This window comes from Lepus europaeus, chromosome 18 (assembly GCF_033115175.1).
Source record: "Lepus europaeus isolate LE1 chromosome 18, mLepTim1.pri, whole genome shotgun sequence".
NCBI classification, from domain to species: domain Eukaryota; kingdom Metazoa; phylum Chordata; class Mammalia; order Lagomorpha; family Leporidae; genus Lepus; species Lepus europaeus.
This window is the reverse complement of record NC_084844.1, coordinates 20,818,572-20,841,273: the sequence shown is the minus strand read 5'-3', so window position 1 is coordinate 20,841,273 and position 22,702 is coordinate 20,818,572. Positions and strand designations below refer to the sequence as shown.

Sequence of the window (22,702 nt, the reverse complement as noted above, 5' to 3'; positions counted from 1 at the left end):
CGGCTTGGGCCTAGGCTGCTCTGTGCTTCTAACTCAGCTCCCTGCTAACGCGCCCGGGAGACAGCACACGACGTCCTAGGTACTTGAGCCCCTGCCGCCCACGTGGGAGACCCGGATGGAGTTCCTGGCTCCTGGCTCCTGGCCTTGAGCTGGCCTAGTCTCGGCTGTTGTGGGCATGTGAGGAATATACCAACGATGGAAAATCTCTCCCGGTCTCACTGCCTTTCAAGTCAGTCAGTCTGGTGAGGAGGAGGAGGAGGATGTTGTTTTCAGCCCCTGGGGCCCATGCTGCCCAGGTGAGAACCATTGCCTTGCCACTGCCCAAACCCTAGCTTAAAGCCTTCAACCCCTCCCCCTTCTCCCCGAGTCACTAACAGGGACGAGGGTCTTCAGGGCATCTGTAGCCTTAGCCTCAATCAGGAGGATCAAGAGGCCTCCGCTCTCCCCTGGCACCTAAGGACTGGAGGCTGGAACTGGCGGCTAAGAGGGGGCCCCGCGCCTGGACGCCTGCCTCACCTGCTTGGTGGCCACGTCTGAGAGGTTGCGCAGGGTCCACAGGCAGTTCTGCACGAGGCGGGGGCTGTTGCTGGTCAGGTGCTTGCCCAGGGCCTGCATCCCACCTGGGGCAGGGGGACAGCTGTGTCCTCAGCCACAGGAGAGCAGGGTTGGGGGAGACCCCCCCCAAGCCCCCAGCCCCGGCCACACACTCACCGGCCTCCACAATGGCAGGCTTGTTGCTGGGACACACGGACAGCACCTTGAGCACGCGGCTGGTGGTCCAGAGCAGCTTCTCGTAGCTATAGTTGCGCATGATCTGCACAAGGGCCTGGGGGCCCCCGTTGGCCAGGATGATCAGCTGTGAGAGGAAGAGGAGGATGAGTGTGAGGCAACGAGGAAGAAGGGGGCGGAGGTGCCACAGCTGTCCCTACCGAGCTGCAGCGAAAACCCAAGCAGCTGGAGGGAAAGACGGGTAACACCCAAGGCTGGCGAGGATGTGGCGGGACGGGGCTCACACCCATGGCCAGTGAGGGCACTGGAAACGGGGCCAGTCCTGCAAAGCAGCCATCTGGCCTTCTGGGTACAGAAGTGTTAAAAACCTTCAGTGCCACGGATGAAAACTCCTTCTACTCTCTAGGGAAGGCTGAGTGCACAGAGATGTTCGTTACAGCGTTGTTTACAAAGCTGGACTGCCGGGAATACTGCCTGTGTCCTCCCTCAGCACAAAGCCCAGGGCCTCCACTTAATGACAAGCTGGCTGACATGACTGCCGTTGGTTGTGAGGACCAGAGAGAGAGAGGGGAAAAAAAGGCTTTAAAAGCACCAAGCAGATGGGGCCAGCACCGTGGTGCAGCCGGGAAACCTGCTGCCTGTGACACCGGCATCACACATGAGCTCCAGGTCAAATCCTGGCTGCTCCCCTCCCCATCCAGCTCCCTGCTAACGCACCTGGGAAAGCAGCAGCAGATGGCCCAAGTGCTTGGCCCTCCCAACCCATGTAAAAGACCCAGATGGAGCTCCTGGCTCCTGGCTTTGGCCTAGCCCTGACCACTGCGGCCACTCAGGGAGTAAACCAGCAGATGGAAGATCTCTGTGTCTCTCCCTCTGTCTCTGTAATTCTACCTTTCAAATATATAAATAGGGGCCAGAGCTGTGGTGTAGTGGGTAAAGCCTCCGCCTGCAGTGCCTGCATCCCACATGGGTGCCAGTTCAAGTCTCAGCTGCTCCACTTCCAATCCCGTTCTCTGCTATGGCCTGGGAGGGCAGTGGAAGATGGCCCAAGTCCTTGGGCCCCTGCACCCACGTGGGAGATGGGGAGGAAGCTCCTGGCTTCTGGCTTCGGACTGGCGCAGCTCCGGCCATTGCGGCCAACTGGGGAGTGAGCCAGCAGATGGAAGACCTCTCTCTCTCTCTCTCTCTCTCTCTGTCTCTCTGCCTCTCCTTCTCTCTCTGTGTAACTCTAACTTTCAAATAAATAAAATATTTAAAATATATATAAATACCCTTTTTAAAAAGTCATAAGTTTGACCAATTCTGACACAGCATGTTTTTCTGCATGTGCTTCTCCACACCAAAGCAGTACTCAGGGCTGGGAAGCTTTTTCCTGCCAACGGCCATTTGGAGATTTACAACGTCATCCGCGGGCCATACAAAATGATCAACTTAAAAATTAACCTGCTGTGGAGTTACTGAATCTCTAGTCCCGCCTGCGATTGCCTTGGCAGGGCCAGAGCCAATGACTCTGCCGGCCTCCGACAGCCCGCAGGCCGGACGTCCCCCAGCCCCAGAGGGAGGGGGCGCAGTGCGGGCTGTGGCCGCAGGAAGGCAATCCGAGGGTGGGCCGCAGGCCACAGGGGAGGCGCACCTTGCTCTCCTGGTTGCCATAGGCCAGGAGCTGCAGGCAGTCGGTGGTGATGGCCAGGAACTTGGGGTTGTTCTTGTTGAGCAGGGGAACCATCTTCTGCAGCCCGTCCGCCAGGCGCACCGCCATCTTGGCGCCCTCTTGGTACAGCAGCAGGTTGTGCAGGGTGGTGATGGCGTAGAACAGGACCGACTCCACGGGGGAGCTGCAGGGTGGGTGGAGGGGAGCAGAAGACAGATCCTGGGGGCCTGGAATGAGTTCCACCTCCCCAGGGAGGGCTGTGTCCACACCGACCCTGACTTTGTGCAAATGGCCCTTTGCTAAAATGGATTTGTTCCCAGAGCCCAGCCCTGCGCTTCTGCACGCAGCACCTCTCCTGCCCCAGGGGACGGCGGCTCCTGCTCCTTAGCTCCCAGCCTGGCGCTCAGCACACAGGAGGCCCCCTCAACGTCGTTACTGATTGAGTAACTACTGTGTGGAAGGCCACAGGGTAGGCAGGCCCTGAGCGGGGTTCAGCAGGGAACAGAATCAACATCTCTACCTTTGGGGCCCTCCCGGCCTGGCACAGGGGGATGAAGAAGGAGGCCAGGAAAATGAGTACCAGGCCAGGAAAGAGAAGGGCTGCAGGACAGGTGCTGTGGTGCAGCAGGTTAAGCTGCTGCTTCGGACACCAGCATCCCATATTAGTGTCTGTTTGAGTCCCCAGCTCTGCTTCCAGCCCCAGCATCCTGCTAATGCACACCCTGGAAGGCAGCAGGTGAAGGCTGAAGTACTTGTCCCTGCTGCCCACACGGGAGACCTGGATGCAGTTCTGGGCTCTCAGCTTCGGCCTGGCCCAACTCTGGCTGTTGTGGGCATTTGGGGAGAGAACCAGCAGATGGAAGAGCTCTCTCTCTCTCTCTGTCGCTTTGCACATGCTGCTCCTCGTCCCTGGAATCCTCTCCCCCTTGACCTTCACGGGCCAAACTCTATTCACCTGTCAACTCGGGCTGCTAGCGTGACTCTACCTCCCAGCTGCCTCAGCAGGCACCTACGTGGTATTCTCAGCACAGCCCGCTGTTCACCTGCCTGTGAGACTAAGCCAGGCCACCCTCTGCACCCGGCACATAGCAGGTGCTCGGCGCCAGCTTACAGAATCCCTGAGCAAGGGGGCGGAGCCTGGGGCGGGGCGCTGGGTACCTGAGCATGCGCACCAGGGCAGGGATGCCGCCCGACTTGAAGATGGCGAGCAGCCCCTCGCGGTGGTGGGAGAGGTTGTGCAGGATGCTGGTGGTGCAGCGCGCCGTGTCCAGGTCACTGGTGTTCTGCATGGTGCGCACCACGGCCGCCACCAGCTGGGGTGAGCCCATGAGGGCCCGGCGCGACGCCTCCTTCTTCGACAGCTGGTTCACAATCATGGCCGCCTTGGTCACCACCACCTGGAGGGCGGGAGGCCATGAGCAGATGGGCCAGAGAGCCTTCCCGGAAGCTCAGAGGGACACATGTCAGACCCCCCCTCCCTGGGGACACCCCACCCCCACAGACCGGGTCCTCGTCGTTGAGCAGTTTGGTGAGCTCTGGCAGGGCCCGGGTGGCCAATTCGGCGTCGTCCTGGTAGTTGATAAGGTGCACGATGGCCGACTTGAGCAGCTGGGACGGCTCAGCCAGCCGCTGCAGGTTGGTGGCCTGGCCCTCCACCTGCGTGGCCAGCAGCAGCGAGCTGTCCTCAGCGGTCACTCCGGGACACATGGCCTCCCGCACCCGCTTGGCTCTGGCTGTGGTGGACATCTGGTACTCCAGGTCACCTGGGGGCCAACAGGGCAAGAGCTGAGCTGCAGGAAGCAAGGGACAGGGGTGGAGGAGCATCGGGGCATAGTGCAGGCCATGCAGAGAGCACCTGCCCGCCACCCTGCCCTGCCCAAGCCCCGGCACCCACTCGCCATTCTGCCTCTGCTGGTGCCAGTCAGCTCAGTTACCTGTTCTGTCACATGGGACCCCACCTGCTGGGCCCACCTCCCAGTATTTTTGTTTTAAGATTTATTTATTTATTCTAAAGCCAGAGAGAGGCAGAGGCAGAGGCAGAGAGAGAGCTCTTCCATCTTTTGGTTCACTCCCCAAATGGCCACAATGGCCAGAGCTGAGCTGATTTGAAGCCAGGAGCCTGGAGCTTCTTCCAGGTCTCCCACGTGGATGGAGAGGCCCAGACACTTGGGCCATATTCCGCTTTCCCAGGCACATTAGCAGGGAGCTAGATCACAATGGAGCAGCCAGGACTTGAACCGGCGTCCATATGAGATGCTGGCACTGCAGCCAGCGGCTTTACCGCCTGTGCCACAGCACTGGCCTCAGAATTCTTCTAACAATTCAAAGAGACCCTGTCGGGCATAACTGTCAGCCCTCCAGATCCAGGAACCCACCCAACCACAGGTCAAAAGCATTTGAAAAAGAATCGTGTCTGTCCTGAACGTGGACTTTTTTTTGTTCCTTGCCATGATTCTCTGCACAGCACGGGGCAGAGCCATCTAGCGGGGACTTAAGGTGCAGGGGAGGGTGTGCAGAGCTTACATGCAAATACTGCGCGAGGCTCTGCATGGGACTTGGGCACTGGCCGACTTTGGTACCCACGAGGGTCCTGGGCCAGCCGCCCGTGGACACAAGGCACGTCTGTACCGTTCGTCTTCCCACTTCACAGATGGAAAACGGCACAGAGAGGCAGCAAGGCCTGACAGGGAGCCCAAGGCCCTGCCTCCCTCTGCTCCCTTAACCACCAGGCGGGGGGCCGGCGCTGTGGTGCAGTGGGTTAACACCTGGCCTGAAGTACTGGCATTCCATTTGGGCACCGGTTCGAGTCCCGGCTGCTCCTCTTCAATCCAGTTCTCTGCTATGGCCTGGGAAAGCAGTAGAAGATGGCCCAAATCCTTGGGCCCCTGCACCCGTATGGGAGACCCAGAAGAAGCTCCTGGCTCCTGGCTTCGGATCGGCTCAGATCCAGCCACTGCAGCCATTTGGCGAGTGAGCCAGCAGATGGAAGACCTCTCTCTGTCTCTACTTTCTCTGTAACTCTTTCAAATAAATAAAATAAATCTTAAAAAACAAAACAAAACGAACAAAAAAAACCACCAGGCAGGGGAAGGGATGAGACAGTCCAGGTTGCTTTTCAACCCTGAAACTTTGACCTCGTACTTCTGATTACAGCCTCATCACTTCTGATGGCAGCAAGGCTCCCACCAAACAGGCAGCCGAGAGCCACCCGGCGCACTCAGCAGCGGGGCAGAGGGAGCCAGGGTGCTGGGAGGGCCCAGGAGCCCCACAGATGTGCCCAGTAGCCCCGCCCTGGCACTCGGCCCAGTGCCCCCGGGGAGGGAGGCCGGGGCTCTGCACTGATTCACTGGGAAGGAGGCGCCGTCTCCCCGGCTTTTCCGCTGGGCTGCTCTGCTGTCCGCTGCCAACACAGGGCCTGGGGCTGCGGAGCCCAGCGGCCTCTGCCTGTGGTCAGGATGCAGCCAGCCACAGACCCCACGGTCCTGAACGGTGGGTGACAGTCCCTGTGCCCAGCGACTCCTCTCCCCCAGGGGAGCCTGACCATGCCCCTGGCCGTGGGGCAGGTGGGCTCTGCCCGTCGGTCTCCTTCCCTCCATCACCAGGCGTCCCATCCCTAGGGACCAACAGCGCCGCCTCCACCAGACTAAGGGCTCCCCAGAGCTGCAGCCCTGCCTCTCCCATCAAACCCGGGGCTCCAGAAGCAACAGGAAGTATCTCCCCCCCTCCATCCACGGGCTCCCTGGGGGTAGTGGGCATGCCTCCCATCATCCCCTGAAGTTCAAAGAAGGCGAGGACTGAGCCTCCTCCTTCAGACTGGTGACCTCCTGAGCCTCCTCCTTCAGACTGGTGACCTCCCGAGGGCAGGCTCTGTACTCAGGGCTCAGAAGAGTGTGTGTGTTTCTCTCAGATGGGGCGCCCTTAGTGTGCCTCCTCCCTCTGACTGGGTGGGCCCCTATGAGCAGGAGCTGTACCTCCGTCCCCAGACTACACAGGTGCCCAGGAGAGGAGCCCCCTTGAACCTCCCTCCATTGACTGGGCCCGCCCACCAGGGCCCGTGCCAGCCCCCAGGGCTCCCAACCTTGGCTCTGGGGCCCAGCCTGGGTGTAGGTGGTTGACTTCTTGACGGTGTACTGGCGCCCGCAGGCCTCCTCCTCCTCCATGATGCCCTTGCTGCTGACGGAGGGTACGCAGGTGTTGGCGCCCGAGTGGATGCCCGAGTCGTAGGTGTAGGTCTGCTGCCACTCGGTCACCTTGATCGGCTGCTCCATCAGGTTCATCACCTCCATGGTGGCTGCTGGGGCACAGACGAGGGCAGCCCATGAGCTGGCTGCCCAGCCCATCTCCCCTCACCCCCACCATAGCCCCAAGCCCTGGTGGGTCACAGGACAAGGCATTGGGGAGAAGGGGGCAGAGAGCAACAGGGCACGGAGGGGCTTCCTGTGAGAAGGCGCCTGGGGGGACCAGTCACCTGTGTGCCCCTGGCTTGCATCTCTGACCTCCAGCCCCGGGTGGGTGAACCAGGGGTTGGGCAGTACGGGGCCAGGCACCGCCCCCCAACCCTGGGCTCCCTCACTTCGCTGCTCCAACCCACCCTCCCAGGAGCAGAAGGCACTCGGGCCTCCCCCGGCTCCTCGTTGGGGCTCCCTGGGAAAGGCTACGGAGGAGGCGAGGAGTGCACCCAGCACCCAGGCGCTGGAAGGAACGCTGAGTGGGGCGGGAAGCGGTCAGACAGGTTTCTCCTGGGCGCCCCAGGCTCCCTCAGAGATTCCTGGATGTCACTTTCCCGCAGGTGGAGCAGGATCACAAGTGGCCCCAGCAGCCTGGCCCCTGGGAGCTTCTCCCAACGCTGAGTGCCACGGGACTGAGCCACCGACCCGACCCAACCACCGGGCAATTCTCAGCGCAGCCTCAGTGTCCCCCTCTGTGAAATGGGTCACACCACCTCCTGGCTCAGGCCATCACTCTCATCAATCGGAGGTGTCTGCTCCTCCCACCAGGAGCCCAGCCCTCCCTCAAGGACTCGGGGTCCTTTGAGGTTAATGAAGGCCAGGCCCTGCTGGGTGGCATGGAGGCAAACTTCCCACCGTCTTGGGAAGTGACCTGCAGAGGTCAGCGGCTGGGGGAAGGCACGAGAAGCTGTGACCCTGCGAGGATCTGCTCGGAGTCGTCGGGCCCCCTGTGAATGTCACCATCCTCACAAGCCGCTCTCAAAGCACCTGTGTGTACCCCCTTCACAGATATGGAAACTGAGGCTTGAAATGGCAGGGCCAGGCCCAGCCACAGGCTGAGTGGTCTTTGCACGTCCCAGGGTGGTCTGCAGAGCAGGCAGACCCCAGGCTGGCCCACCCAGCAATGCTTGTCCACTGTGACAGGGAGACCACAGGGGGACGGGGCGAGGACAAGGGTGGGACGGGGAGGCTGGCGCAACCCGGCCGCACCCAAGAACAAAGAGCACAGGGGACAGGTCCTTCTAGTGACCGTCCCAGCGCCACCCGCGAGGAGGATGACGAATGACCCTCCAGGTCTGGCTGCCTTTTATGGCCACACGCACCCCTCCCCTGCTGTGAACACACCTGCAACAGGCAGAGGCAGGAGCCCCACCGGCCCCCAGCTGCCTCCTTCTCCCCCCCCCCGCCCCGCCCCTCTGAGTGACTCAGAGTTTCGGGCTGAAAACAGAAGCAGGCCCAGTGTACCATACAGCAGGCTCGGGCTGCCAGCTGCGTGCAGCTGCTCCCCAGCCACTCCCCGAGCTCGGCTGTTCCACGAGGAGCCCCTGACCGCCCCCCACCCACCGCCGCCGCCGCCAACAGCCCATCCTGGGCAGCAGACAAGGTCAAAGGCAGGAAATCGGGGGCTTGGAGAAGGTGGACACAGGAAAATCCTGCCCGGGGCTCCTCCTGCCTTCCCATCCTGCCCAGGGCCGGGTGGATCCCAGGAGAGCGTGGAGGGCCCGGGAGGGGGGAGCTGTCCCCGAAGCCACCCCTGGGCGGAAGGCAGCAAACTGGACAGCCTGGCTCTGCAGAAGGGAGGGGAACCCGGAGCAGTAAACACGGTGGGTTAACCCTCGCTGCGCTGCCACCTGCTCCCCTTGGGCCTCTCCGGCCCCAGTGACAAGCACCCCGTCCTCCCCGGACAGCACCTAACTCCGCGGCTCTCAGCCGGGCCATGGAGAAGAGGGCTCACCCCACACCTCGGGGACCAGCCCCCGCCCGGAAGGGACTACCACGGCCAAGGCTGCCCACGATGAGGCCCCTCAGGCCCAGGAGCCAGGGGCCGCTGAGGTCTGGACAGCTGCCCGTGGCAAGAGGCAGAGGAGCAGTCGGAAGTCGGAGGTCAGAGGGCAGCACGGGCGAGCGCGGGGTCCGCCTGCCTTTATGGGCAAACGCAGAGCAGCGCTGGCAGTCTTTTTCCAATCTCCGGTTTCCGCATGAGGAAAGCGAGGCTCCACACGGAGAAAAGGGGGCGCTCAGCTCCAATCCGGGGTGCCTCACCGTGGGACCAGCCCTCCGGCCAGAAGGCACGGGTGCCGCAGAGGCCAGGGGTGCTCACGAGGAAGAGCTCGTGGCCGTGAATTAAGAGCCCAGGTTCTGGTCCCTGCCCACCACTGTAGTGCTGGGTGTCCTCGGGTGGTTTCTTTCCCTCGCTGGGCTTCATCTACAGGAAGGCTGGCTGGAGGGCTCTGAACACACATTGGTGCCTAAGATTCCAGGAATAAGGAAGGAACCAGGATGCCCAGGACAGACAAGAGAAGGCAGAGGGTGTGCAAGGCCAGGGCCGGAAGGCAGTTCGGAGGGGACACATGACCCAAGTCTTCTGGAGGAGAGGGTCATGGGACAGCTGCACCAGCAGCAGGAAGACTGCAAGGCAGACTTCAGGTAGGACTGTCAGTCAACCAGTCCCACCTTCTGCCTCACCTACTCTCAGAGAACCGGGAAAATCCTCCCACAAGAAACAGCAGTGCTGCTTTTACAAGGCCCAGGCCACACCCAGTCTGGTCTCATCCCTCTCCACCCTGGGCCTGGAGTCAGACCTTCCGTGATACCCCAGCAAGAGCGGGGTGGGGTGGGAGAGACGGATAGGGGCCCTGCCCATGCATCTGGGCACAGGCCCGGATTCGGAGCTGAATGGGGGGCCTTTGTTTAGCAGGGAGCTCTATTGTTGGCAGCCTGGAGGAAGGAGGCTTCTCAGAGATCACGGGCGGAGTGGGGACAGTACAAGGACAGGAAGAGAGATGCCCGGCCCGGGCCCTGGGGCCCCAGGGAAGGTCTGCGGGAGTGCGTGGAAACTCTAGGGGGTCCCCCGCCCTGCGCTCCCGCTTCCTCCACCCTAGCCGGCCCTGGCAGAACATGGCCCAGGCCCGATGTTAAAAATAAACCCACAGGAGCCCCATCAGGCTCCCGCCCCCACCAGCACCTGGCAGGACCGTCAGTGTCGGCACAGCTGGTCTGGGCGGCAGGGCAGCAGGTGTCAACGAGACACCGGGATCGAGGACGGGGACAGGCGCCCAAGAGGCTGGGCCGGAACCTCCGGCCAGGGATCCCCAGGGGTTCCTAGGCCCAGAGGCCAGCGGCCTGTGCAGAGCCAGATCCAGGCTCAGACAGAAGGGAGCCAGGAGCTGGGGAGCCTGTGCAGGAGAGCTTGTGGTTTGGGGGTGGGAAGGGGGCTCCATCCAGTCCCCCATTCATGGGCTGTGATCGCTCGGCCCTGTCACTCTTTTCCTCCAGCCTTGCTTTGCTCATCGGTGACATGGAGCTCCGGCTCCTCAGACCACTACAGGAACGGGACCCTGGAAGGCCCCAGCAAGCATGCAGATGCAGAGGGTCGTGCCAGGCCCAGCACCCCCCCCCCCAAGCCTGGGAGACACCTGGGGCGGGGTGGGGGTGGAGGAAGCTGCCTGCAGCCCAGGCCAGGACACTGGGGAGGAGACGCAGGACAGGCTGGGGAAGAGGGGTCAAGTTCAGATCCAGGGGAGGAGGGCAAAGCAGCTCCCCCCAGCATAGGAGGAGAAAGCAGGCTGCCCCTTGCAGCCAGGGGCAGTCAGCCGGGGTCTCCTGCCCCACTGCTTCCTGGGGCTGGTGGCTCTGGGGGGAAGCCCTCCCCGCCCCCACCAGGGGCCCCAGCAGCATGGGCTGGTCACTCCCAGAGGGCAGTGGCAGAAGCGGGACGGAGTGGGACAGAGCAACAGTGGCCAGGGCTGGGGACAGGAGACGACAGAGAAGCTTCCGGAGGAAAACCCTGGCTTCCAGGCTGGAGGGGAGCCCAGGCTGTCCCTGAGGCTGGGGGGGGGGGGGGTGAGGGGGCGGGGAGGGGGAGGCCCAGGCCTGCGACCCAGCTGCTGTTTGTTTTCCTCCTTCTGGGCCCCTTCCCAAAGCAAACAAACCAGGGTGGGAAAATGAAGGGGATTCGCGGGAGAAGGAAGCGGCTGGGGCCAAGTGGCTCGACCCGGGAACCCCTGGGCTCCCCTGGCGAGGGCTCCCGGAGGTGACCCCTGCAGGCAGAGTCCCAAAGCAGCAGGTGACCCCACATCAGGACTCCAACACTTCCAAGGGCGGTCAGCACGCAGGTCTCGTCCCAGCGGTGGAGCCGGGGCAGGAGCTCTGGCCCCAGCTGCCGTCCACTCCCCAGGGTGTGATTCTGCAGGGACCGTGGCCTGACCCTCTCCTGTTCCTGTTCGCTACACTTCCTTGAGCGGCACACACTGGAGAAAGCCAGCACTGGGACAAAGGTTTGGCTAAAACGTGTTCTGGTGGACAGAGCATGACCTCATCAAGACGGAAGCCAAAGCACAAAAGGAGATAAGAAAGTGGAGGAGACCTCCGCAGGGGCTGCCTGCCGACGGGGCTGGATTCTGGATTTTTCTCTTTCCCTCGTCAACTTTTTCTAACACCCCAACTTTTTTGTAATCACCCCCAAAGGAGCTTGCTGACTACCCAGCCCCTGTCCCCAACGCGGCTCCGCTCCCTGCCACTTGCTCCCTCCACCCCGTCCACCACTGGAATATGGGGCAATCGGGTCCCTAGACCTCGGCCAGATCCAACCCCGGCCAGATCCAACCCCGGTCCCAGCAGAGGCCTCAGGCTGTTGCTTGCAGGAATAAATTCCAGGGACCTGCCCCCGCCGGCTCAGGGGGGCCAGCCCATGCCCTCACTATCGTGTCCCTCCTCTCCCCTCCATGCCTCCTGCCCACCCCAAAGGGAGCCCTCTCCCCTCCCCGCTCCAGGCAGGAGGGTCCTCCTCAGAGAAGATGCAACCCTGGGCCCCCACCTCAAGGGACAGGAAGCTGCCATTCCTTCTACGTGGCACCAGTCTCGGCTCCCTCGCCTCTCTCTCTCTCTCTCTCTCTCTCTCTCTCTCTCTCTCTCTCTCGTCAGCCAGGACCCACGGGAACCTCTTCCCGCAGTCCCCTCCAGTCCCCTCCAGTCCCCTCCGCCCTCTCTGCAGGAGCAGTAGTCCCCACGCCTGGGGTCCGCTGGGCCCTGGAGGGGTGCAGAGGCTGCTGGGGCCGGGCTACAGAACCCACCTCCAGGCCCCCTCCGGAGCCGGGTGTCAGATACGCAGATGGCAGCAGTGCCAGACCCAGGCGAGCCTGGGAGGACGAGGGGACGCCAACTCCTCGCCCCAGGGCCAAGAGGGGCTCAGGCTGACAGGGGGCCCTGCCGCCCCCAGTGTCAGGAAGAACCCCTGCCCAGCCGCCTCCCACCAGCCCCTCGGGGCTCCCAGGCTTCCGACACCGGACAGCCAGCACCCCGCCAAAGCAGGCTGATGGGGACATGAGGCGGCTCTCTGAACCCCGGCTCTCCTCTCTCCACTCCCCAGGGAGCAGCCCCCTCATTTTCTTGGCACAGCCCCAGAACCTGCAAAGCAGGTAGCTCCTACTTCCCACCCAGCTCCAGCCCCCTTTGCCCCTTGCCCTCTTCTCCCTGCCCCTGCCCCTGGCCTTGGGGGAGATGCCCCTCCTCCAAGAACTAAAACCCAAGTCACTGGGGAGCTGTCAGAGGGCGGGCGGCTAGGACGTGAGTCACCCCACCAGACAAACCTGCCTCCACCCACACACACCTTGCTGGGCCCTTCTGAATGCTCTTCTCACTGGTCAGGCAGAGGCTCTCCAAAGGGGACAGCAGAAAAAAATCATTCCAGAGCTGCGGGGTGAGCTCTGGGCTTGGAGCCCCAGGACCCAAGTGTGAGCGCTGGCTTTGCAGGGGTCTCACTGTACGACCTTGGGCAAGTGCTTTAACCGCCCTGTTTCCATCTCCTCTGTGGATAGGAGACAACAGCTGCTTGGGAGGAGGGCCGGACAGATGAGGTGGGGACAGCCACGGAGGCTGTGTGCGACTCCCCTCCCCGGTCTCCCCTTGATCTTAGGTGAGCACCCATCAAGCCCTTACTGGGGAGCTGGGAAGATTCTTCCCATTTTGCCAATGGAATACTGAGGCTCAAAGAGGTGAAGGGCTTTGACCGCGCAACACAGGGCTCGAGAGACAGAGCTGCAATGGAAATCCAGTGCCTCTCCCCCGGCCCTTCTAGAAGCCCACCAGCCACCAGACCCAGCACACCCCAAGGCGACTGCTGCCCACGGGACCCACCCGTGGGCGTCCAGGAAAGGCGGCAGGCTGCCAAGCCCTCGCCTGACCTACTGGGCTCCTACATGCTGCATTCTCTCAGCTCAGCCCTGGCAGCCCAAACAGAGGTCCCACAGGGAATGGGGAGGAGCCGTGCGGGGGGGGGGGGGGGGGGGCGGCTCCTGTCACCCAAGATGGGGCTTGGTCGGGCCAGAAATGACTAATCGGGTCCTACCTCCCCCCCACCCCGCCCCAGCCTGCCCAGCCAGGAGCCAGTTTTCACCAGGCACCTCCTAGCAATATTTCCTTGCTATTATCTTTTCATCACAGCCACAAACCAGATTAGCTAAACTAATCATTTAGCCAACGTAATTACAATGCCTTCCCCTCCTCCACCTTAGCGCAGAGAGGAGGGAAAACAGGCGATTTGGGCCCCAACTCCATGGCTTCCCAGAGGTGCGCCGGCACACACACACAGCAGAACGGGGCTTCGGTCCTCTCTTCAGGCTCCCTCACCCCAAGGAACAGCCAGATTCTGCCCTGGACACAACCAGGGAGGTGGGTCTGGCCTCCCCTCCCCCCAGGAGGCTGGGCTCCAAATCCCCCAAAAGAGACCACACTTGGAATTCTTAAAAACCAGGGAAGACAGCCTGGTAGAGATCCCATGCCGGGCAGGAGGAGCGCTTGGGAAATTGGGGGGCAGGTCGGGTGGGGCCCCAAGGCAGCTCTGTGTGAGGGAGCCTAGCATTGAAGCAAAGCACCCCAGAAAGCCTTGCTCCCGCCTCCCCCTTCCCCACCAAACTCTCCCGGGAAAGGGGGTGGGGAGGCGGGGGTCTGCAGAAGCTCCAAAAACTGCACCTTGGTCACGGGGAAATCAAAGCGAGAGCGAGCCCGGGGTGGCCTCAGCTCCCGCCAGGGAAGTCGCACAGGACTGGGTCGAGGAGGGGAAACAGACCAGAATCACCACTCCCCCACCTTCCGCAGTTTGGCCCAGTCCTGCCCCACCCCCATTCCTGGGGAGGGGGCAGAGCTTGGGAGGGAGCCACCGGCGCAGGCCTCATCCGTGGGGGTGTGGTGGTCCCCGGAGGCAGGAAGAGAAGGAAGAAGCTGCTTCCCTTCTCAGCCCACCCCCCACCCCGGCCCCCACCTCGGGCCCCAGGGGCCCAGCAAACAGGATGGGGGTGGGGGCGGGGGAGGCTGGTCAGGGCGCAGGCACTGGGCCGGCGGGGGGAGGGCGCCCTGCCCCAAGGAACCAGGAAAACCCCCAGAGAAAGCAGCCGCGAACGCTTCCTCCAGGAAAGTTTGTTTGGGTGGTGTTTCAACAGGAAGGTAGAGAAAGGTAGCTCGGGTCCCACATCGACACTGTGGGAGCCACAGCGACGGAGAGCCGGGCCAGGTGACCCCCAAGCTCTTACCTAGGCACAGACCCCTACCCGCAAGCCCCAGTCCGAGCCACAGGCGCCGGACACCCACTGAGCACTGACCAGGGCTCTGCCCCAGCCCCACGGCCACCCCATCCCACTTCCGCTGGCAGAGCCCCAGCCCAGCGCGAACCGGAGCGGAGGGAGGCGCCGCAGGTATTGCACCGACAGAGCTCCGCGAGCTGCCAGGCAGGGCCTGCGGCTCCGAGCGCTCACCTGCTGGGCAGGTGGGGCTCGCGTCGCTGGGAAAACGCCTGCGTGGCCCCCACAGTTGGGCAAGCCGGGCGCAGACAATAGGGCCCCACCCAGGCCTGGGGGAATAGGGAGGGAGTGAGGGAAGGCGAGGATGACGCGTGGGTGGGGTGAGGGTGGCCCCAAAGAGACCAGTGGCAGCAAGTTTACTAAACCGTAAATTCCCAATAGCAGAGGGAGCCCTGGGACGCGGGCGGAGCAGGTCAAAGTCTCCCCAGCCAGCCCAGGGCGAGTCAGGGACGCGGCGTCGAGCTAGCTCCTTGGGCTCTGGGGGAGGCGCGACCCCAGAGGCACCTGCCCCGGCCCCTCCCCGCCCTTCTCGGGTCTCGGGCTCATCGAGGCCCAAGGTGCGCTCGGCCCCCACCGCGCGTCCCCTGAGTCGCCGTGCCCAGGACCGCAGCGCGCCCCCTGCCGCCGGTGCAGGGTGGCGCTCCCTGGCACCGGCCCTCACCTGCCCGGAACGGCTGGGACTGGTCTCTCGGCCGCTCGCTGCCCCTTTCCTCTCCCCAGCGATACCTGGCCCCGATCGTCCGCACCTGCGTGTGGAGCCTGGCCGGGTGGGTTGGGGTCGGGCCGGGGTGGAAGCCGGCGCGGGCAGCAAACTGAGCTCGGCGCGCTCGGGCGGCGGCTGCTCCGGACTCTGGCCAAGGCAGCAACTCAGTAACCGAACAAAAGGCGAAGGGACCTGACAGCCAAGCCACGCCTCTCGCCCCCTCGAAGCTCCACCCCCTAGGGAGACGCCCACCCGCTGATGCGAGCTCACTGGTTGCGGCGCCTGACTGTCCCAGAGAGGGGCGGAGCCTCGCGCCCAGTCCTCTTCCACGGCCGCCTCTGTTTATCCGATCGCCATTGGCCCAAGGGACTGCCAGTTGGCTCTAGGGATGGGCCCCCACTTGAGGCACCATATTAACTCTGCACCTATTGGCGGATAGAAAGTTACTCCCTCCTGATTGGACGAGGGGCTGTCAGTAAGATTAAGGAAAGGACCAATGGAAGGGATGGGGTGTGTCTTGCCCCACCCTAGCTTTGAGCAGGTAAGACTCATTACTCTCCCCTTCCCCCTACCTGTCCAACAGGTGAGTCAGGGGGCGCCGTGGGAAAGGACAGACGCCTTCGCCGGCCAGCCCACTTAGCGTCAGGCATGATGTTTCTTTGGGCTTATTCATCCTTGCGCCAAGGTAGTAATCACATAGTTGTGTAGCATTTCATAGGCTTTGTGCTGGGTTGGGATTTTTTTTCCCCGCAGATAGAGAGTTCCTGAAATTTAGGACTAGAAGGCCTGGGTTTGAGTTCTGCCATTTGTTGGTGGCAGGTCGCTTCACCTTTCACCTTCCTCATCTGTAAGATGGGCACATTCACGGGAGGGCCAAGAGCTGGACGAAGTAAGGCCCTTAGACAACGGCTAAGTGTCGGGATTTAAATCGATGATATGATTTTTTAAATGCCGCTGACAGTTCCGGAAAATTGCCAGGACAACCAAACAATCCTCATTTTAAAGATCAGAGAAATCACTAGGAAACGACTTGCCTCGGGCCGGAGCCATTTCTCTCTGATTTCAAGTCCCACCAAACCGCGGTTTCCTCCTCCTGGAGGAGTGGGTACTGACATAAACCATCAAAGCAGCGGGGAAGGACCAGGGACACGGCAAAGCAAACACTCTGGGGAGTGATGGAAGGGCGGGTATTTGGTCCAAGGACAGAGTATTGGGCAGGTGTAGACAGAATCACGCAGCGGCCGTAAAGGAAGAGGAGTTGGGACATCAAGGAGTGGGGCAGCAGGGCCCTCTGTGGTCCGAGAGCCTGGGTTGGATATCAGAAAGAACTTCCCATGGGCAGTGTAAGGTGACAAGGGTATACCTTACAGTGCTCGAGGAAATGAGTGCTGCTCATGACGTACACTGTGCCAAGAGTCTCACAGATGTCCACTCGTTCAGCGCAAGTATTGAGCGCCAATTGTATGCTGGGCACTGGCTTAGACCCTGGTGTCAAAGAAAATAAAAATGGTGCCAACCCTTGGAGCGCTCACAGAGACTTGATGTCAAGTGTCAGTAGCTTGTGTGTCTTGGGGGAGTGGTCGCGTATAGAGAGTCCACCCATCCAACGTGCTTCGCAGCCGGCCGAAGCCAGCACACAGGACGGGCTGGGGGGAGGTACCCCAGTGGCCCCTCGACCACCGTCCCCAGCAAGGGAAGGAGTGATGGCTGAACATTCTCTTTGCTGAAGCCTCGCCATCCAGGAGTCTCCCTGTGATGGGGCCAAGGACGCATCGACATCCCTGAACCAACAGCCACCCCAGATGCCAGGGCCACTGCCTTCTGCTGCATGTCCCTGACCCCCTCCTCCAGCTGACCACAGGCACCAGCCTGCCACACAGCACGGGGCCGCCCACAGCCAGGGAGGGAAAGCGCTCACCACCCTAGGCTGCTGCCAGGGCCAGGCTGGCTCTTGCTCCCCTCCCCACCCTGACGGGCACATGGACACACGTAGGCCTTCCCAGCCCCACGCCTTGGCTCCACTCCCGCCTCATTCTCCTGACTTCAGCAAACGGGCAGGGTAGGGCTGGCTGACTGCAAGGCGGGGGGGGGGGGGGACTGGGTTGGGGTGGAGGGAGGAGCCCCTGTGTGTGCGTGCGCACGTGTGTGTGTCTCCCAAGAATGCCCCCTGCGTGTCTGAGCGCGGAACATGCTGCAACACGCCTGCCCCAAAGCTGGGCTCTAAGGCGGAGACTGGCTTCAGGCACCACCCACGGCAGAGAAGATAGATTCCAGCCATGTCTCTCCTCAGAGGAGGGGATTTTGTGCGCATTTATTAAGCACCTACGGTGTGCCTGCCAGGCACACCGGATTCCTCCGTAAGTGGTGTTCCCTGGAGTCAGCTGTCTGTAGAGCAGGTTTGCCCTCACAGGAGGAGGAGGTGTCTAGGGACAGGGACAAGGTGTGCTATGGCCACAGCCTCCACTGTGCCTTGAACTTGAAGGAAAGGCCATGAGGTCATCTCCTCCAGGACCCCCCCCCGCCCCGCCCCGCCCCGCCACCAAGCCTTTAGAGGTAGGGATTTCTCTGACAAATCTCCAGCTGCCCTAATGAGGCCCCTGTGCCCCAGTGTGGGCCGTGAGCTCCTCCCGATGTCCAGGCTCAGCCACACTCAGGGGTACAGATTCTGATACACACGCGACAGATCTGTCCCCTTTCTCTCCCAAGGCCCTGCTCCCCCCACCCCGCATGCACCCATTGCCCCCTTTCCCTCCTCTTGAGCCTCAAGTAGCCTACGAGATGGCCACTTCCATCAGGGCACCGAGGTGGACAGCTGGGTGCCAAGCTTCACAGCAACACACAAAGAACACAGACAACTGGAAGTGCCTCCCACGGGGCAAAACAGGGGTGGGCGTTTGGCGCAAAGATTAAGACAACATTGGAGGGGACGGCGCTGCGGCATAGGGGGTAAAGCCTCCACCTGCAGTGCCAGCATCCCATAAGAGCGATGGTTCGAGTCCCAGCCGCTCCGCTTCCAATCCAGCTCTCTGCTATAGCCTGGGAAAGCAGTAGAAGATGGCCCAAGTCCTTGGGCCCCTGCATCCGCATGGGAGATCAGGAAAAAGCTTCAGGCTCCTGGCTTCAGATGGGCTCAGCTCTGGCTGTTGCAGCCACTTGGGGAGTGAACCAGTGGATGGATGGAAGACCTCTCTCTCTCTCCCTCCCCCCCCCCCCCCAACCTCTGCTTCTCTGTAACTCTGCTTTCCAAACAAATAAATAGATCTTAAAAAAAAAAAAAAAAGACAACACTTGGGACACCTGCATCCCATATTCCAGTGCCCGGGTGCACGTCCGATTCTGGGGTCCTGCTAATATGCCTCCCGGGAGGCAGCAGGGATGGCTCCAGTAGTTGGCTCCCCGCCGCCACCCACAGGAGACCAGAGATCTCTGTGTCTCTTTCAAAATCATAAATATTTAAATAAATCTAGAGGTGTCTTGGGCGTTTGCTCTTTGAAAAGCTCCCTCATGGCCTCCGAGGGCTGTGACTCTCCCCCCACCCAAGGCCAAGGGGCGGAGCCCCCCTCAGGCCATGCTCCAGGTACCAGTACCAGTGGCCAGAAACAGGAATTTCGTGGCCAGCGCTGACCCTGCTCCCGGGCCTGGGGGTCTTTTCTCCTGGGAACCACAGCCTCCCACGTGCATCTGTGCACACTGAGGCAGGAAGGAGAAACACAGTTAGGGCCGGGGTAGGGGGAGGACAGGACACAGCCTGGGTGTGCAAATCAGGGATCTACAGGCCTGTGCTAATGGCACAGCCAGAAGTGGGGAGGGGGCTGGGAGGCTGGGGGATGGGGAGAGCTCTCCCAGGGACTGCTGGGTTGGGGGCTCCACCCACAGGGGGGACACTTGCTTGGGCCCTCCTCTTCTCCACCCGGCCCCACCCACTGGCGTTGAGGGCAGGGCTTGCTCAGGTGACCCTTTCAGGGCTAGGGAGAGGACGCTGGGTACAGAAGGGGCCACAGGCTCCCTAACTGCACACTGCAGGGAGCCCAGGCAGGGCCTTAGAAGAGCTTGGATCAGATGGTGGTGCCAGACCTTGGAGCAGGGTGTAGATGCTGTTTGAGAAGCCGGCATCCCAGAGGAGTCCCAGCTCCTCCACTTCCCATCCAGCTCCCCACTAATGCCCCTGAGAAGGCAGCAGAAGATGGCCCACGTGCTTGGGCCCCTGCACCCACGAGGGAGATCTGGATGGAGCTCCAGTCTCCTGGCTTTAGCCTGGCCCATTTGGGGACTGAACCAGCAGATGGAAGATCTTTCTCTGTCTCTGTCTCTCTCTCTCTGCCTTTCAAAAAATACATAAATATTAAAAAAAAAAAAAAAGACAGCAGGATGGAGGGGTGCCTGCTCTTCACCTGCCCTTTGTCGGGGGGAGGAGCCCTGAGGCCAGAGGCTGCCCACAGCCTGTGGGTGTGTCCTGTGAGCATGAGCCCAACAAGTGAAGGCTCCTATTTACAGAGGTGGCTCCGGCGACACTTCCCTGCACAGCAGTGTGTGTGGGCAGGACTGGAATGTCAGAAGGAAAACAGGGAGACAAGAAAACTGAGATAGGAGCAGCCAGAAATAGTACAGGCCAGGAGGGACAGCAGAGGTGGGGGGAGGGGCGGGGCCTCTGCCCAGACCACTGGCCCCAGGCTGCCCCGCCCCCACTCGGCTGCGGGGGAGGGGGGGGCCCACAGGCCAGGCTCCCAGCAGCACCAGCCCCCTGTCCTGAGTGGTTTTGGGAGGCTGAGGGCAGGAGAGACCTGGCCACCTGACTCACCCTCTTCCTGCTCCTGGCCTGGGCGACTCCACGCAGAGGCTGACACAGCTGGGGCCCCACCCTCCCTGCCAGCCTGTCTGCCCCTCCCTCCGCAAGCCCAGACAAGGCAACCTTCCCACGGAGGCCACGCCTTCCGCGTGTGTGGGAGTGCACTTGTGTGTGTGTGTGTGTGCGCGCGCGTACAGCCATTCTCCCCCACCTGTGGAGCCTTGGGCGGAGCAAGAAGAAATCGTGGAGGCAGAGCCCCCCTCTCCTGGTACGCTGGGGGAGACCGAGGCTGGAGCATGGAGAGGACCGCCTCCACCCTGACACAGGCAAATTCCTGTCTCTGCCACCAGCCCACTTCCCTGCAAGCCGGGGAGGACATGGGACCTGGGCTCGCTGCTGGCTCTGTCAGCTGAGGTGTGAATCTGGGCCGGGGCAGGTAGCGGCAGAGACCCTCGAGGGTCTCAGTCAGCACCCTAGGCCTCCCTGAGCCCCAGCAACCAACCTCGGAGAGAGACGCTGCCCTCCCTGCCCGGGCCCCTCCTCCTCAGTGGGAACCGGAGCAGCACGTGGAGGCCTCAGGCCCCCGGCAGGCCCCCGGGGAATCTGCAAGTTGAGATCCTTGAATATTTCATCAGCACTTCAGCTTCCAGTTGAGGCAGCAGCCAACTTGCAGCTCATGGATAATTTATGGCCTCCACAGAGAGCCTGGAAGTGGCGAGGGGGAGGGGCGGCCGGGAAGGGGCGGGAGACCCCAGCAGGCTGCTGGTCAGGGAGCTGGGGAGAAGCCAGCTGAGTTCAGAGCGTGTGAAGCCAGGGGAAGGGGCTCCAAGGCCAGGGCCCTGTCCACTTCTGTGGCTATCAGTGTGTGTGTAGATAAATAAATAACATAGGGTTTTCAAAAATAATCGTGTCAAAGGCTAAAGTCATGGGACATTTCTTGCTTTCAGTCTCGCCTCTGTTTCTGGCAGGGTGCAAAACTTCACTTAGAGATAACATAAAGCAAGGTGGGGGCCAGGGACTGGGCGCAGCCAGTTAAACCTCCACCTGCAGCACCAGCGTCCCATACAGAAGCGGCGGTTCCAGCCTTGGCTGCTCCGCTTCCTCTACAGCTTCCTACTAAGGTGCCTGGGACAGCGCAGATGATGCGCCTGGTACTTGGGACCTGCCACTCACGCTGGACACCAGGATGGAGTTCCTGGCTCCTGGCTTCAGCCTGGTCCAGCCATGGCTGCTGCAGCCATGTGGGGAGTGAGCCAGAGGATGGACGATCTCTGTCGTTCTGCCTTTCGAATAAATAAAATCAACCTAGTTTTCATAGTATATGTACACTGTATTTCTTTGAATTTTTGTTGGTGATTTTTTTCTTAAGATATATTTATTTATTTGAAAGTCAGAGTAACACAGAGAGAGAAGGAGAGGGAGAGAGAGAGAGAGAGAGAGAGAGAGAGAGGTCTTCTATCTGCTGGTTCACTCCCCAGTTGGCTGCAACAGCCAGAGATGCACTGATCCGAAGCCAGGTCCCAGGAGCTTCTTCCAGGTCTTCTACGCAGGTGCAGGGTCCCAAGCACTTGGGCCATCTTCTACTGCTTTCCCAGGCCACAGCAGAGAGCAGGATTGGAAGTGGAGCAGCCGGGACTGACGCCCATAGGGATGCCGGCACTGTAGGCAGAGGCTTAACCTTCTATGCCACAACACTGGCCCCATAAAATCAATCTTTTGTTATTATTATTATTTGACAGATAGAGTTAGACAGTGAAAGAGAGACAGAGAGAAAGGTCCTCCCTCCATTGGATCACTCCCCAAATGGCCGCCACAGCCGGAGCTACGCTGATCCGAAGCCAGGAGCCAGGTGCTTCTTCCTGGTCTCCCATGCGGGTTCAGGGGCCCAAGCACCTGGGCCATCCTCCATCACAGCAGAGAGCTGGACTAGAAGAGGAGCAACCGGGACTAGAACCCGGCGCCCATATGGGATGCCAGTGCCTCAGGCAGAGAATCAACCAGGTGAGCCACGGCACCGGTCCCCATAAAATCAACCTTAAGAATAAAATTTCAGCCGGCGCTGTGGCTTAATAGGCTAATCCTCCGCCTTGCGGCACCGGCACACCAGGTTCTAGGCCCGGTTGGGGCGCCGGATTCTATCCCGGTTGCCCCTCTTCCAGGCCAGCTCTCTGCTATGGCCCGGGAAGGCAGTGGAGGATGGCCCAAGTGCTTGGGCCCTGCACCCACATGGGAGACCAGGAGAAGCACCTGGCTCCTGGCTTCGGATCAGCAAGATGTGTCGGCCGCAGCGGCCATTGGAGGGTGAACCAATGGCAAAAGAAGACCTTTCTCTCTGTCTCTCTCTCTCACTATCCATTCTGCCTGTCAAAAAAAAAAATTTCATGGATGGTCCTTTTGGCTCTGAGATCCCCTGGTGACACCTTGTTCCCCCCCCCCGATCAGGTGTCAGGCCAGGGAGAAAGGCAGACCCCCTACAAGGACTGGGCAAACCTCACCTTCAGGTCTCCCCAAAAACATGACGCTGCACTTCCCTTCTAAAGGAGAGATGGGAAAGGGGACCAGCACGGAGAAGGCCGAGGTCCCTGTGCCGCTTCTTGGCGTGCAGCCTTCCTCAATCTCCAGGGTACAGGGGTCAAGTGCACTGCATGTGGGGCAAGGTGGACAAACAAGCATGTCCTCCCCCTTACCCCAGATCCTCCACCTGAGTAATGGGCACCAGAGCGTCTCCCATCCTGAGGGCTATTTGGGGGGGACAGGGAGATGCTATCCAGGTACCTGGCGCCAGATAGGACCCAGGCAGGTGGTGATTAT

General features: G+C 61.3%; 1 protein-coding gene across 6 annotated transcripts in view; it reads right to left on the bottom strand.

Annotated features, from left to right (window-relative positions):
* Positions 1-19,963, bottom strand: part of JUP (junction plakoglobin) — a 28,499-nt gene extending 8,536 nt beyond the window's left edge. Inside the window, exons 1-7 of one of the 6 annotated variants that reach the window (XM_062216406.1) lie at positions 19,904-19,963; positions 6,459-6,674; positions 3,884-4,143; positions 3,539-3,777; positions 2,363-2,564; positions 712-856; positions 517-620 (exon numbers count right to left, since the gene is read on the bottom strand). In XM_062216406.1, coding sequence (XP_062072390.1) covers positions 517-620; positions 712-856; positions 2,363-2,564; positions 3,539-3,777; positions 3,884-4,143; positions 6,459-6,666 — 1,158 coding nt within the window. In that variant the 5' untranslated portion in view covers positions 6,667-6,674; positions 19,904-19,963. Of the gene's footprint in view, positions 1-516; positions 621-711; positions 857-2,362; positions 2,565-3,538; positions 3,778-3,883; positions 4,144-6,458; positions 6,675-15,063; positions 15,268-19,903 lie in introns of those variants that run through there. The other 5 variants (XM_062216405.1, XM_062216401.1, XM_062216402.1 and 2 more) reach the window with 5 other exon arrangements.
* Between the last annotated feature and the right edge of the window lie 2,739 nt (positions 19,964-22,702).